This window comes from Oncorhynchus gorbuscha, linkage group LG01 (assembly GCF_021184085.1).
Source record: "Oncorhynchus gorbuscha isolate QuinsamMale2020 ecotype Even-year linkage group LG01, OgorEven_v1.0, whole genome shotgun sequence".
NCBI lineage: Eukaryota > Metazoa > Chordata > Actinopteri > Salmoniformes > Salmonidae > Oncorhynchus > Oncorhynchus gorbuscha.
In genome coordinates this window covers 102,605,271-102,622,012 of record NC_060173.1, presented here as the reverse complement: position 1 = coordinate 102,622,012, position 16,742 = coordinate 102,605,271, and the positions used below count along the sequence as shown (strand labels likewise).

At 47.1% G+C, this 16,742-nt stretch overlaps 1 protein-coding gene across 2 annotated transcripts in view; it reads right to left on the bottom strand.

Annotated features, from left to right (window-relative positions):
* Positions 1 to 16,742, bottom strand: part of LOC124047576 (zinc finger protein GLI2-like) — a 161,759-nt gene that overhangs the window by 12,732 nt on the left and 132,285 nt on the right. For both annotated transcript variants that reach the window (XM_046367897.1, XM_046367888.1), the window contains exons 6-9: positions 6,649 to 6,850; positions 6,033 to 6,234; positions 2,936 to 3,046; positions 2,490 to 2,621 (exon numbers count right to left, since the gene is read on the bottom strand). In XM_046367897.1, the coding sequence (XP_046223853.1) occupies positions 2,490 to 2,621; positions 2,936 to 3,046; positions 6,033 to 6,234; positions 6,649 to 6,850 (647 nt within the window). The remainder of the gene's footprint in view (positions 1 to 2,489; positions 2,622 to 2,935; positions 3,047 to 6,032; positions 6,235 to 6,648; positions 6,851 to 16,742) is intronic.

The following is a 16,742-nucleotide window of genomic DNA, read 5'->3' as shown; positions in this document are numbered from 1 at the left end:
ATCCACACCTCACGCCCTACAATCCACACCCCACACCCTACAATCCACACCCTACAATCCACACCCCATGCCCTAAAATCTACACCCTACAATCCACACCTCACGCCCTACAATCCACACCCTACAATCCACAAAAGCAGGTCCTATTTCTGTTTTCTGATCCCCTCAGCCCCTGACAGAGCAGCATAGTAGGGGGATGGATGCTGGAACTAACTTGGGTTGGTCTGGACTAGCCCTCTGTCAGGACAGAATGGGGCTGAGGGGCTGGGTGGAAGGAGGAGGGGGAGAAGTGAGAGGGTTGGGGAGGAGAGGTGAGTGAAAGGGGGAAAGATGGGGTAAAAGGTGTTCTTAGTTTGCTCTCCTCCTTGACTTGTCAGGACAGTCTGGGACCGGGGTGCTGAGAGTGGAGGGAGAGGGTGGAAAGGGGGGGAGAAAGGGGCTCCAAGGTGAATCCACTCCTGACCCGTAACACTGGGAGACTCCAGACCATTGCAGGCTCAGCTCAGAGACTCCCAGTCTGGGTACTGGGCTGACACATGCCCCCTGCCACCTGTCTGTCAGGTTGGGGAAATCCAATTGTTAATCACAGCCTATGGGAGTGGAGCAGCAGAGAAGGCTGTGTCGGGAGTTTAGTGGACAAGAAAGGAATAGAACAAAGTTCAAAGGTCAGAGGTTAGAGCCAGGGGTTCGGGGTTACAGCTGCAGGGCCATTAGTGTACCTATGTCTCCTCAGTCACAATCAACAGGGTTCATTAACCCTGCGCGTGTCCACTACAGGAAAGGATCAACAGCTGTGACCCCCAACCCCTGGCTCTGACCCGGCACCGACTGGTTAAATCTTAAACTTGACGCACTGACTCTAACCCTGCACACTTCAAGGATGAGCAGAGGAGGCCGTTTTGAACTTTATTTATTTTTATTTTTTAAATGTGAGGTCTTTTCAACTTTTTCCTGTATCTGTATGCCTCTGTGTGCCTCTCTCTGTGACTCTCTCTGTGTGACTCTCTCTCTGTGACTCTCTCTCTGTGACTCTCTCTGTGTGCCTCTCTCTGTGTGCCTCTCTCTCTGTGTAACTCTCTCTCTGTGTGACTCTCTGTGTGCCTCTCTCTGTGTGTGACTCTCTCTCTGTGTGACTCTCTCTGTGTGTCTCTCTCTGTGTGCCTCTCTCTGTGTGCCTCTCTCTGTGACTCTCTCTGTGGCTCTCTCTCTGTGACTCTCTGTGTGACTCTCTCTGTGTGACTCTCTCTCTCTCTCTCTCAAAAACATGGTTTCCATGTTTGATACCATTCCCTTCACTCCATTCCAGGCATTATCCTCCCCTCACCAGCCTCATCTGACTGGCACCCCATGTCATTGTAATAGAGGAGAATAGTTAATTTGGTGAAGAGTGTTGTCATACTGTCCCTTAAGCTAGATGAATCAGTACTGAGAGTCAGAGGCATAGCCCTGACTGTAATGGCACCAGCAGCTCACTACTCACAGATGTCCTAACTCTCTACGGTAACTAAAGATCACTTAAGTGATAATGCCCTCGAAGCCAGTGCTTGGAGGATATACTGGCACAGGTGTTGATAGGCCCGAGATGAAGTTGAGGGATGGCAAACTGTGCCAATACATTCCCCAAACACCGGCTTCGAGGGCATTATCACTTTTATATTATCATTAAAAACATTATTTTTATGAATTTATTCATACTATTTCATCCTTGCACAAGATTCCTTTCTTGCTAGCTAGCCGACTGCGGCTAACTTACAGTCACTTTAAACAGTGCTGCCAGAATAATAGCAAAGTAGCTGCATTTGCGTTTGTTTCTAGTGACATTTATTTGGATATATCCATAACGATGAGCTAATGATGTGCGATTTCACTTGGCATAGAAAATGTGCTCTCTCGTTAGGACACTGTTGTTCGGTGGAGCTAGCCAACAACACAGCTAGCACAATCACTTCAAACTGAAGCTGGAAAGACTGCAAACTTGCTGCACTTTGTTTCGTTTTGCCTGTTTTTACTGACATTTATTTGTATACACTGTATATCCATAAAAATGATGTTGATTCATGATTTCGACTGGCTGAGAAAAGCTGCCTGCCTGCCTGTCTGTCTCATCCCGACTCCTGACCCCTACATGTTCATTACTATAGTACAGCTGGAGATCGAATACTGAAACATTGTTTCAATACTGAAAAAATGTTGCAAATGATGGAGAGACAGACAGCAAGGTTTATACAAATCTCCACTGTTGAAAACTAAATGTTAGTCTAAAAGAAATGTGAGATGATGTCTAGATGCTTTTTACATTGGAGATCAAGTTTATAAATTGTCTGGCTGGGCTGATGGATTGCCAGGGAGATGGAACAAAGTAAATAGGCATTTTAACGTCATAGCTTTAGCCGGTGGTAACTTGTGGAATAGACACCAGCTGCAATGTGGTTTTAACGCATCAGCATCCAGGATTAGACCCACCTGTTGTATAATTTATAATAACTCACGTGAACGAGCTGGTCCTGAGTGTCGTACTCCTTGGTGCAGCCGTCCCAGTGACAGTTGGTCTCGTAGACAGCCTCTGGCTCCTGCTTCCACTCATCTTTATCCCGCTCCTCACTCAGGTCCAGAACATGCTCCTGTGGACCAGAGGACTCAGTTAGAGAGGGGTTCATGACTGTGTCTGACGTGCATGCACGCACACAGTATGTGTGTGTGTGTTAAGTTTGTGTAAATGACAATAGCATATCGCTACCAACTATACTGTACTATTCTGCAATTGCTTATCTGCTTCCTGATGATCTAAAATTGATTTTGCACAACTCGCTGTAAAGATAAGAAAAAGCAACAACACAGTTCGTCTTATTGATTTAGTGTAAAAGGCCCCGGTATTTTATACTTCTGTAAGCCATTTATAAAGATACATTAAGTGAGGGGTCGTGGGGTCCCATACCTGAGAGCACGGTGATATGGACCGGGGACCCTCTGCTTCTGTCTTGACCTTGTGCCTCTTGGTGATCATGGGGTTGACTGTGCTGCTCACCGCCGGGTCGCTACCAGCATTCTGCAGGAGAGAGAAGGAGTTAGAGAGACACAGGCTATAGCAGCCTTCTGAAGGACATACTGTAGAGCGAGAGGTAGAGTACAGATAGAGTGGTCCTTTGTGGTTCAGTTGGTAAGAGTGTCGAGTTCAATTCACACAGGGATTACATACAAAAATGTCTGCCAAATGGCCAAATAGAAGGAGTCAGAGAGTTACGGTGCTCTGGTGCGAAGAGATGGAGGCAGTGTGAAGATAACCCAGGGTGGTTCTGGCTGACTGGCTCTGTTCTATGGCAACATGATGATGTGAGGGTTGGTTGGTTCCAGAGACAACCTGAGCCAGCCAAGCACCAGGCTCAGGGCCCATAACTCGTATAGCGACCCACCACAGAGAAACAGTTCAGACTGCTTTATGAGAGTCAGCCAGTGGAAATATGAAAAGAAAGAAATTATTACCCACACTGCAACGCTCAGAGCTTTGATCCTCCGGCCAACTCTTAACACGACAGGCAGAAACAGCCTTTTAAAGCCTCAGTCACAGGCTCTGAGAAGGAGACACTCAGTGTGTGTGTGTGTGTGTGTGTGTGTGTGTGTGTGTGTGTGTGTGTGTGTGTGTGTGTGTGTGTGTGTGTGTGTGTGTGTGTGTGTGTGTGTGTGTGTGTGTGTGTGTGTGTGTGTGTGTGTGTGTGTGTGTTTAAGCATCGTAAGAAAATATATGAAGGGAGGGTTCAGAGTCAGTGAGGAGGGGTCTCTCTAATCTCCAAATCTCACCCAGCCACTACACTACACTACAGTACAGTACCGCGCTGACTGTGCTTCTGGGATCTCACTAACACTGACTTCTTTGGCTGGAAACCAGGGGAAATGTGGTTCTGTTCACTGTCAAGCTGAGGGGGAATTCAGCTCTCTCTCCCTGTGTGTGTCTGTCTCTCTGTGTGTGTGTGTGTGTGTGTGTGTGTGTGTGTGTGTGTGTGTGTGTGTGTGTGTGTGTGTGTGTGTGTGTGTGTGTGTGTGTGTGTGTGTGTGTGTGTGTGTGTGTGTGTGTGTGTGTGTGTGTGTGTGTGTGTGTGTGTGTGTGTGTGTGTGTGTGTGCGTATGTGTGCGCACATTGGTGTACTAAAATAGACATAGTGATGGAATGTATGGGTGTCTGTGTATGTCTGAGGGGATATTGTAAATGAGGGGGAAGTTTACATTCATAGAGACCATATTGTATACAATATGTTGATAAAGGAGACAGAGGAAACACTTCTAAGAACTGAGACAGATAAAAACAGCTGCTAGTGGGAGGGAGTCATCCTCCAGCTGAAACATCTCTCACCAAAAACACTTGACAGTTTATGAGAATCTTGGGCTGGATTAATTTAGCATGACATAATTTTACCAATAACATAACTTGTACACAATATACATATCATTCATGTTAGAGAGTTCTGGGTGTTCTTAGGGAATCTTCACTTCATTTCAGTACATGTTGTGTTTTGTGCCATCTGAACACGACCCCAGATTCTGTGAGATGACAGATGTAGATTATTATTATATTACCCCTGTCTGTCTGTTTAGCAGGGATGCAAACATGTCTCCTTTCAGCAAAATTCACCGTTTTGAGTGGTTGAGGTTGGATCACTACTGGCAGTAAGCGAACGAGCGATGCGCGTTTGGAGCAATAATGGCTGCATCCAAGGCTCAGCCAATCATTTACATAACAACAGAAATATAGCACAACAAGCGACTGAAGAGAGAAGATACAACCATCAGCGATTTGGGAAGAAGCGACCCGTGTGTTTTGTTAGGCTATTAGTTGGTTGTGTTGTATTTGCTAGTACCCAGTGTTCGCGGGGTCCGACATGCCAATCAACCTGCTATCTGCCAATCACAGGAATGCCTGGAGTGTTCTGAAGCCGGGCATCCTGGTGGTTGGTGGAGTAGGAGGGGGGTTGGGCAGAGAGCGTTGGAAGTTAAGACCAGGTTCAGACATTGTTCTCTCTCTTAGTTCTGGCCTTCAGAAGAGAAGGTCACGGTTGGTTCATAGGGTATCCTTCGTTTATTTGGCGTGGGCTACGGCCAAACAGTAGCCTGTGTGAAGTTGGGTTAATAAACCGTACATTCGTAAACTCAATCCTCTGTCTGGACAATTGTTCCTTTATGATCCAGTCAGGTCATTATTAACTTGTAACGTATACGACTCCTTGTCGTTCCTCAAGTTATAACGCGTTAGTTGCTTACTGGACCCTGACATTCCGTGTGAAATGTTAACTAGCTAACTAACTATGAGGCGTTGCTTGTTGTGGATTCAGGGATCAAGTGTAGCTGGAGCTGGGCCTGGTTTAAGCTGGATGCCACTATAGAGGTGAAAGGAACACCACACACTTTCCCGCTTTCTCACTGTTGCTGGGACATTGTAGAACAGATGTCCACAGGCAGAAAGTGTACAATGTATTAATGGCCAGTGTAGCCCAAAGATATAGTTTTTGTTCTGTTGAATTTGACAGTAACATGTGTGAGTGAGGGGCAGATTAAAATAGGTTTTACTCAGTGAACGTTATTGTTGCACACATGTAGCCTTGTCCACTTGGTCGATGTCTATAGTGGCCACTATAAGAGAGCAAAAATAGCTAAAAAAGTTTCTTTCATTATTTTTCTTATTTTAAGATGTGTTTTCCCCCATGGCAATATATAGATGTGTGTGTGGTCACAAGCACTCTATTATAAAGGCCGTCATGGCTAACTGCAATATTAGTGTATTGTTCTTTCTCAAGAGTGTCATTTGCTCTAAAGTCTAGGCAACAAATAACATTGGATTGCTTTTTTTAGCTGTGAGTTAGGTTCACATTAACCACTTGATTTTACACACAGAGACTGATCATGTAGATCATATTCTTGGTGGTTTAATTAGTTAAAACCTGCATTCCCCCTAGCAGGGATTTTTTGCCTGTTTCAGTGCAACAACAAAAAAAGTCACCTTTTTGGGCCCTCAGCAGTTTGCATCCCTGGTTTAGGAGACTCACCTGGTTGGACTCAGAGCTGGAGGTGTTGTGGGCGGTGTTAAGGGCAGAGGCTGCAATGGCGTGGGCATGCTGGCGGGCAGCGAAGGAGGGCGAGGGCTGGATGAGGGGAGGGGTATGGCCGAACGCACTCAGGCCTCTCTGTTGGTTGAACAGCTGCTGGTAGGCCATGGGGTTGATGGAGTGGGGGAAGGTGAACGACGGACTGGGAGAGGAAAGGGAAGGACAGTTATTAGCAGATCCACTCCATTTACAACAGCAAGAGACAGACATAACGCCGCTATAGGCCTGGACATAAGGTTGAATGCTGTGGCGATTGAGTGAGCGAGTGACTAGTGTACGTGGAGCCCTTCAATAGATGTATAGATATGTGAAAGTAATAAATACTTTAACACAGAGATGAGGAAAGTTAGAATACCGTGTAAGTCTTTGAGTGAGTGACTGGTGTAATGCCGTGTGTGTGTGTGTGTGTGTGTGTGTGTGTGTGTGTGTGTGTGTGTGTGTGTGTGTGTGTGTGTGTGTGTGTGTGTGTGTGTGTGTGTGTGTGTGTGTGTGTGTGTGTGTGTGTGTGTGTGTGTGTGTGTGTGTGTGTGTGAATGCGTGTGTGTATGTCCTGCACCTGATGCCGCTGACTGACAGGTGTCCGTAGGAGCTGCTGGCTGCAGAGCTGGAGCGTGAGTTGTTGATGTAAGCCACCAGAGAGTTGGGCGAGGTACGGATCATGGTCTGCAGGTCGATGCTGGCGTCTGAGAGAGGGGAGATGGACAGGGCTCGCTTCCTGTTCAGCCTGGGGGTCAGTCTGGGGCTGGAGAACCTGGACACTGCAGAGAATGAACACAATCAATCAGTCAAATGTATTTGATAACTGTTTAACTGTTGTCACTAGTCATCGTCTGTTTTTAGGTGAAAGCAGCACAAATATTTTCTCCAGAGGCGTTCTAGTAGAGGTCATTGTGCTGCTAGTCTGGTCTAGACTACAGTACAGTCCCCCCTCAGTCTGTTAATGGATGTGCTCCAAATGGCACCCTATTCCCTATATAGTGCACTACTTTTTTTCCTTATTTTTAAAAATGTTTTGTTGTTGAATTTTACCCCTTTTCTCCCCAATTTCGTGGTATCCAATTGCTAGTAGTTAGTAGCTGTGCCACCCAGAGTCTCTTGTGGCACTGCGCCACCCTATAGTGCACTACTTTTGACTGGGCTCTGGCATGGCGCTCTGGTCAAAAGTGGTGCACTGTATAGGGAATAAATTGCCATTTGGGACACAACCTATCTCTCTCCAGCATCTCTCTCATACAACCCTCCTTCTCCACTTGAAGTTCACATCCTCTTATGCATAATTAATCACTTGCAATCATTTCTGTAATTACTCTGATAAGAATCTCACCCAGTCAGTTGCATTTCAGCAAGTTAAATGGAGGCCATTTAAACACATTTATTTTAGAATAGCATTAAAAGAATGAGGCATAGCTACAAAGGGCAGAAGTCAACCTAGAGAGTTGTGGAGGGCTTTTCCTAAGCTGTTTTTGGAGCATGAACATTACAGTAAAATAAAAAGGTTTTTGACTTTTTTTGCCCATGAACTGTTGTTTTGGTACTTTGTGTTAACTTCATATAAGAATGCATGTAGACATACTAAAACGACCTAGTTCTATGTACGTCAATCTGACCTGAATTTTATTTTTATTTTTATTTATTTCACCTTCATTTAACCAGGTAGGCTAGTTGAGAACAGGTTCTCATTTGCAACTGCGACCTGGCCAAGATAAAGCATAGCAGTGTGAACAGACAACACAGAGTTACACATGGAGTAAACAATTAACAAGTCAATAACACAGAGAAAAAATGGGGAGTCTATATACAATGTGTGCAAAAGGCATGAGGAGGTAGGCGAATAATTACAATATTGCAGATTAACACTGGAGTGATAAATGATCAGATGATCATGTACAGGTAGAGATATTGGTGTGCAAAAGAGCAGAAAAGTAAATAAATAAAAACTGTGGGGATGAGGTAGGTGAAAATGGGTGTGCTATTTACCAATAGATTATGTACAGCTGCAGCGATCGGTTAGCTGCTCAGCTAGCTGATGTTTGAAGTTGGTGAGGGAGATAAAAGTCTCCAACTTCAGCGATTTTTGCAATTCGTTCCAGTCACAGGCAGCAGAGTACTGGAACGAAAGGCGGCCGAATGAGGTGTTGGCTTTAGGGATGATCAATGAGATACACCTGCTGGAGCGCGTGCTACGGATGGGTGTTGCCATCGTGACCAGTGAGCTGAGATAAGGCGGAGCTTTGCCTAGCATGGCCTTGTAGATGACCTGAAGCCAGTGGGTCTGGCGACGAATATGTAGCGAGGGCCAGCCGACTAGAGCATACAAGTCGCAGTGGTGGGTAGTATAAGGTGCTTTAGTGACAAAACGGATGGCACTGTGATAAACTGCATCCAGTTTGCTGAGTAGAGTGTTGGAAGCAATTTTGTAGATGACGTCGCCGAAGTCGAGGATCGGTAGGATAGTCAGTTTTACTAGGGTAAGCTTGGCAGCGTGAGTGAAGGAGGCTTTGTTGTGGAATAGAAAGCCGATTCTTGATTTGATTTTCGATTGGATGTGTTTGATATGGGTCTGGAAGGAGAGTTTACAGTCTAGCCAGACACCTAGGTACTTATAGGTGTCCACATATTCAAGGTCGGAGCCATCCAGTGTGGTGATGCTAGTCGGGCATGCGGGTGCAGGCAGCGATCGGTTGAAAAGCATGCATTTGGTTTTACTAGCGTTTAAGAGCAGTTGGAGGCCACGGAAGGAGTGTTGTATGGCATTGAAGCTCGATTGGAGGTTAGATAGCACAGTGTCCAATGACGGGCCGAAAGTGTATACAATGGTGTCGTCTGCGTAGAGGTGGATCAGGGAATCGCCCGCAGCAAGAGCAACATCATTGATATATACAGAGAAAAGAGTCGGCCCGAGAATTGAACCCTGTGGCACCCCCATAGAGACTGCCAGAGGACCGGACAACATCCCCTCCGATTTGACACACTGAACTCTGTCTGCAAGGCAGTCATCCGAAAAACCGAGGCTACTGAGTCTGCCGATAAGAATATGGTGATTGACAGAGTCGAAAGCCTTGGCAAGGTCGATGAAGACGGCTGCACAGTACTGTCTTTTATCGATGGCGGTTATGATGTCGTTTAGTACCTTGAGTGTGGCTGAGGTGCACCCGTGACCGGCTCGGAAACCAGATTGCATTGCGGAGAAGGTACGGTGGGATTCGAGATGGTCAGTCACCTGTTTGTTGACTTGGCTTTCGAAGACCCTAGATAGGCAGGGCAGGATGGATATAGGTCTGTAACAGTTTGGGTCCAGGGTGTCACCCCCTTTGAAGAGGGGGATGACTGCGGCAGCTTTCCAGTCCTTGGGGATCTCAGACGATATGAAAGAGAGGTTGAACAGGCTGGTAATAGGGGTTGTGACAATGGCGGCGGATAGTTTCAGAAATAGAGGGTCCAGATTGTCAAGCCCAGCTGATTTATACGGGTCCAGGTTTTGCAGCTCTTTCAGAACATCTGCTATCTGGATTTGGGTAAAGGAGAACCTGGAGAGGCTTGGGCGAGGAGCTGCGGGGGGGCCGGGGCTGTTGGCCGAGGTAGGAGTAGCCAGGCGGAAGGCATGGCCAGCCGTTGAGAAATGCTTGTTGAAGTTTTCGATAATCATGGATTTGTCGATGGTAACCGTGTTCCCTAGCCTCAGTGCAGTGGGCAGCCGGGAGGAGGTGCTCTTGTTCTCCATGGACTTCACAGTGTCCCAGAACTTTTTGGAGTTGGAGCTACAGGATGCAAACTTCTGCCTGAAGAAGCTGGCCTTAGCTTTCCTGACTGACTGCGTGTATTTGGTTCCTGACTTCCCTGAACAGTTGCATATCGCGGGGACTGTTCGATGCTATTGCAGTCCGCCACAGGATGTTTTTGTGCTGGTCGAGGGCAGTCAGGTCTGGAGTGAACCAAGGGCTGTATCTGTTCTTCACTTTAACCTTCCTCTTTGGGACATGCAATGGAAAGCCCCTTCTACCCTGCTACATTAAACCGATCCAGGTAGTCAAATACATTTGGAAAGATGTATTTCAGTGGTATCCAAAAAGTTCCTTTCATTTTTCTTTGTCGGCTTTGGTTTGGACTCCTGTGTTCCAGTGGCAATGGGTGACAGCTACTGTAGGGAGAGATGGAAAGAGACAGAGGAGGTGATAGGAGAATACAGGGTAAGGGTAGAGGGGAGTGGCTAACAGAATACAGGGTAAGGGTACGGGGGAGTGGCTAACAGAATACAGGGTAAGGGTACGGGGGAGTGGCTAACGGAATACAGGGTAAGGGTAGAGGGGAGTGTTGGCCAGCTGCTGTGGGTCAACAGGTGCTGAGCATTAGCTCTGGTGTGAGGGGACAGGACACAGTCCAGGGCAGAGGACTGAGGGTAGTACTCGTCTGTAGGGTTATTAGGCCTAACAGGGAGCATCATCAGAGGTTCTGGCAACAGGAGGTTCTTAATAGCTCTCATCCCACCTCGCCAAAACACATGCCCCGTCACACACAGACACGCACACACACCAGCCGCCAACATGTCAAACACACCACTGTCAACCTGCTTTATTGGGTAAATTAGTGATCCTTCCTTCCAGGCCGTATGGATCCAGAGACCACTATACTATTCCAAACCTACGGCCATAAAAACTGTAGTCTTATACATGGTGTGTGTGTGTATGTGTGTGTGTGTGTCTGTGTGTGTGTGTGTGTCTGTGTGTGTGTGTGTTAAAACTTAAGTCTTACGTTTTCAAACTATTACGTTGTAAAAGGCATATGTGAATAAAGAGCTGCAGGTCTCAGGACTCTGGCTGCTCTATGAAAAAGAGCTGTAGAGATGTAAGAGATATTTATGAAAGAGTTGGCAAAAACAACAAACGGTCCTTAGGAATGTTCCTCTATGAAGCTAATAAATAAATGTGTCATGTATCATTAGGCGTGTTGAGAAAGAGTGGGGTTTGTCTCAGGGGAGAGGGGGAAGAGAGGGAGTAGAGGGGGGGAGAGGGTTGATACCCGAATACAGTGGTGGGTTTACAGTTCTCTAGAAAAGTTTGAGGTGGATTTACATTGAGTCTAATGGCTCTTTCTCTCTGCCTGGGACTAGGCTGGCCCATTGTGGAGCCGTGTGTGTGTGTGTGCGTGTGTGCGTGCGGTGCAGTGGTCCTATTAATCTCTGCTTGCTTCAGAACTGAACCTCAGGGGAGATGCTTATTAATGTGCCACTTAATAAATCAGGAAACAAAACAGGGTACCACTCGCAGCCTGGCAAGGCTGGCGCCTGCCTCACCCCCTTGGCCCCTATCCCAAAAGACTGACTCATACCTCCTACCCTCCAACCCCCATTACCCAGACATGGTCTCAACCCCTTTCCAAAAGACTGCTTCATACCTACAACCTCCCCCAAACCCCACCCTTATACCCCTGAACAAACTGTAGTCATAACCCCCCAAACCCATCACCACACACTCCTACCCTCATACAGGATCTCAAACCCTCTCATACCTTATACCTCCAACCCCCAAATCCCCACTCGGTATCCACCCCTAGACAAACTGTAATCTCTCCCTATGCAATTCAATACAACTTCATTTTCCCATTAAGAGTCCCTAGCTAATGTGTTAGTCAACAGTGTGTGCATGGTAACAGTGTTTACTCCTCTAGCCTGGATCTGGGACACCAAGGATACACTCCTCCCGGGCCCCCGTGTTAGAGACACAGCGTACAAGGTCATTGCTGCGTCTGCTCTGCTAGAGGTCACTCAGGCACCACTCACACGGCGATGGAGTGTTTTATAGGTGGCGGGGCTCTAATTTAGGGATACGCCAGGTTCCGGCAGCGGAGAGTGAGAAACCAGATGTTCCAAGAGGCGGGATACGCCGCGTTGGCGGAGAGATATGTCCTGTTCTTTAGGTATAGGACTCTCTCTGTGGGAGCAGAGGAGAGCAGAGCACGGGGAGGGTTGGCTATAATTGGGGGATCTGGGCTCATAATTACAGGCACTTCAGTGCACATTCACCAAAAAACGAAAAGGGGGCAGAGTGATTATTTTAAGCATCTGCCTTGCTGTTTTAATTGAAATGGCTTTGTGGAAAATCGGAAAACTCTAATTGGTAGTTATCCTTTACCCCCCGTCCCTCCCCACCAACCCCAGTACAGCCCTAAACCAAAGCCCCCGGAATAAGAGTTGGCACAGGTTCCACACACAGCACAGCACACAAAGGTAGTCTCCCTTTGTTCAGTGTAACAGTTTGCATGGGACCAGGAGAGCCAGTGGAAACCTGTGGAGGGCCTGGCTTTGTTGGGTCATTAGTTAGGAGTGTTGATTCACTACATCCGCTGCTTTCTGGCCCTGACTCTCTCTCTCTGGTCTCCCTGGTCTCTCTCTCTGGTCCCGCTTTCTCTGGTCTCTCTCTCTCTCTCTTTCTCTGGTCTCTCTCTCTGGTCTCTCTCTTTCTCTGGTCTCTCTTTCTCTGGTCTCTCTCTCTCTGGTCTCTCTCTTTCTCTGGTCTCTCTTTCTCTGGTCTCTCTCTCTCTCTTCTCTGGTCTCTCTCTCTGGTCTCTCCCTCTTTGGTCTCTCTCTCTGGTCTCTCTCTCTGGTCTTTCTCTCTGGTCTCTCTCTCTCTGGTCTCTCTCTCTGGTCCCTCTCTGGTCTCTCTGGTCCTGCTTTCTCTGGTCTCTCTCTCTCTGGTCTCTCTCTCTGGTCCCTCTCTTTCTCTGGTCCTGCTTTCTCTGGTCTCTCTCTCTCTGGTCTCTCTCTCTCTGGTCTCTCTTTCTCTGGTCTCTCTTTCTCTGGTCTCTCTCTTTCTCTGGTCTCTCTCTCTCTGGTCTCTCTCTCTCTGGTCTCTCTTTCTCTGGTCCCGCTTTCTCTGGTCTCTCTCTCTCTCTCTGGTCTCTCTCAAAATGGAATCCAATAAAATGTAACAGACATCAGTCAATTAGTTTTCTAAAAAATGAAAAATAACCAACATTTTGGTTAATCGCTCAGAACTACTCTCTGGACTCTCTTTCTCTAGTATAGTTGCTATACAGTGGTTCCACTACATCCACTGCTCTCTCTCTCAGGTGACCCTAGGCTGAGGAGAAGCATGCAGGCCCAGGCGTTTGATCCTGCGAGGCGAGGGAGAGGCCCAGCGCGATGCCCAATCGCCTCCCTGAACTACACCCCAGCCTGGGTACCAGCCAGTCAAGAGCCCCAGCCCAGCCACCCCAGCCTGGGTACCAGCCAGTCAAGAGCCCCAGCCCAGCCACCCCAGCTCCGCTCTGCTCTCCTCCGAGTGGTGAGGAATGCTTATTTTCCCTGGTAAATCTCTCTAATACCATCACTGCACATTTTATTAGAGGAGGCTCGCTGCGATGATTCCCCTGTGAGCCCCTAGTGTCGTGCTAAAGCCAGACGTGTGTGTGAGCACATGTCTGCTGGGTGTTCATACAGTAAGTGTTTGTGTATGTAGTCAAACCAGGGGGACAAGACCACCCCTCCTTCTCTGTCCCTCCCTCACATCCCCTCCCTTATCCCCAGATGTATTTTTCCTCTGACTAGATGGAAGATATTTACTTTGGCAGCAGCTATTGTCATAGGATCTTCAGTTTATTTTCCCGCCAGCAGGTTCCTCTACAGTTAGTTCTCTATGACCCCCCCCCCATTATCAAGACTGTGCATCATGTACTGTAATCTGTAGGACTTTTAAAACATGTTAAAGAACCTAGTCAGTTCTTTCAGATCAGTGCAATAAAGGAGAAGTGAGGAGACAGATTGTTTAGACAACTGAAAAAGCTTATCCTCGTCCCCTCAGTTTGGTGATGTACATGTATGTGTTCTGGCCCACCATCCGGCTGTGTAACAGCATAATATCCCCCCCTGGTTTGGCCCACTATCATGCTGTGTAACAGCGTAATATTCCCCCTTGGTTTGGCCCACGATCAGGCTGTGTAACAGCATAATATTCCCCCTTGGTTTGGCCCACGATCAGGCTGTGTAACAGCATAATATTCCCCCTTGGTTTGGCCCACGATCAGGCTGTGTAACAGCATAATATTCCCCCTTGGTTTGGCCCACGATCAGGCTGTGTAACAGCATAATATTCCCCCTTGGTTTGGCCCACTATCAGGCTGTGTAACAGCATAATATTCCCCCTTGGTTTGGCCCACTATCACGCTGTGTAACAGAATATTGATCCGTGATACGCTGTGTGCTGTGTTTGCATTAGGCTGTGTCGTCGAAGCCTGCGGTTAGATGCTGACAGATGTACTGACAGATGTATTTATTTGCATGTTCATCCACCCAGGGGCCCATCTCTTCCCCTTTATCTATCAGAGATCACTCATAACATAACATGTCACGTGCAATAGATTTACTTTAGGTTTACAAGGGGCTTTAGGGAACAAGGCCCAACTGGCCTCTGTCTGGTCTGCTGGAAGTGTCTGCTACTAGAGGGGGTAATTGGACTTTGTTGGTTTAGCGGAGACTGTTCTTTCAGCCTGCATGTCAGCCCGCCCGTCACATGAACGTGTCAGAGCACACATTGGCATGGACACGCATTTGGCACGGCAGTGAAGAAGAGAGTTTCGGCACGGCCCACACTAACCGGCCGACCGACGGCAGGCTGGATCTGCCGGTGTTTGTTTTGTAGGCCTATCAAAGCAGACTGCATGTAGACTACATGGCACCCATGTCTCAGTCAGTCACACAGTAGGTGGAGGAGAGGAGCAGAAAGCTACAGGCTGCGTCCCAAATGGCTCCCCAATACTGTATAGTGCACTACTTTTGACCAGGGCCCATAATGTGTTCTCAGAGAAAGCATTACTACTTACTTAGCTACTCACCTTCACCCTTAACAAAGGGACCCAAAAATGTTAAAGGATGCTCACACAAATTATTGTTCAGATTATTGACTGTTCTCATCAATTGTTTTACACACGTACAGTATACAGTACCATGCATGGAGTTGCATGGTCTTTCCTGAGCAGTTAGCTCTGGTAGACTGAACTGGACAGCAACAGGGTGACATGTTTAGTGTAATTTAACCATGTTCCTGAGAAAAAGAGAGTGTCTGGTTTATAGATCTGCTTAATGGCAAGCTCTACAATTGACAGTAAATCCATACATTTAGCCCTATGGAGATACGAGGATACCAGACTGTCTTAAACCTTTACTCTACTCACTGACACGGCAGAATTTTACATAAACACATTTCTCTCTTTTATTAACAACGATCACTATTTTATAGTTCAACCTTTAACCTCTAAGCCCACTCTCTCATGTCTGCAGTACTAATAGGAATAACTGGGAGGGAAAATAACCAGCCATAATTTAACTTTGGGTTCACTGAGGACTCTGCCCTTGTGGTAGGTCCAATGAGTTTATTAGAGCATAAACTGATTTTGAAATATGCATATAAATTTTATTTTATCAGAGCAAAGCTTCCAAAACAAACGTTGGGGTCTCGATGCATATGTATCGCCCTCACTGCTGTTAAATGAGTCTCTTTATTCGCCAGGCTGTCTGCTGAGCCCCTGAGCCATTAGATGGCTGGCTGGGTCAATACAGAGGCTGTGTGTGTGGGGCTGCTAGCCTCGCTAACCGCACTAACAGAGAGCCACAGGTCCGAGAGTGCCCGGACGTTGACCACATCAAACCCAGCGTGGAGAAGGAGAAGGCCCAGTGCTGTGTTGTGTGAGTCGGTGTCTGAGCAAACAGCCTCCCCAAACAACTGTGGGCAGCCAGCAGCAGTGGCGGTCACACCGGGAGAGAGAAGTGGATGGAGGAATGGAGGGGGAAGGCAACAACATCTATGCCCCAAACTAGCCGCCCGTTCTCCACCCTCCCTCCCACTTCATGTTTGATTATGTGATTTAGGGGTAATTTAAGGTTCATTTCAACGGCGGTCCTGTTTTCCTAGCGCGTGCGTGTGAGGATTGATGCGTACGCGTCACGCAGGGTGGACTGGGAGCGTGACAGATGAGGTGGAAACACTGTTAGATGACTCGCTCTCGCTCATTTTCCTTGGGTGGGTTGAGACAGGATGAAAGTGATATGAATATTACACCGGGAGTCTGTGCCTGGCAGGCAGCGACTGCATTTCTTTGATTGTCGAAAGGCATCGAAAGGCTTACTTTCATGGACAGTTTAGTTTAGTTTTCCACTCAGGACTATATTGCCCTTTCATACAGCTTACTGGAAGGTTCCTGGGTTCATTTAACTTAAGTTGAATCCAAAAGTCTTGGTCCAGGTACTTGCAGCAATGTTAGGCCTTACTTACTATCACTCTGCTCATACAGCTATGGGATATTCATTTGAGTCAGTTTGCTACAGCAGGAAAATAAACAGGAAATGTGAATTATTATGTGAATTAATAGACATTTTTGTAGGGGTTAATACATTTTTGTGTAAGGGAAAATCAAGTCTGAAAAGTCAAAGTGAAAATTTCAGAAGCCTTTTCAAACCTCAAATACACTATACGTTTTAAATTGAAGGAAAGTTCTCCTGCAACAGGGTGATCAAATTAAGATCCTACATCTGTAGTTCTGGGTCCTATAACAATGCAATAACAGGCGAGTGGAACAGACTGGCAGCAAGGCTTTGGTGCCTCACCATATGTCTGATGGTTGTTCGCCACTTCTCTTCTGTCACACTGTCACTGAATGACC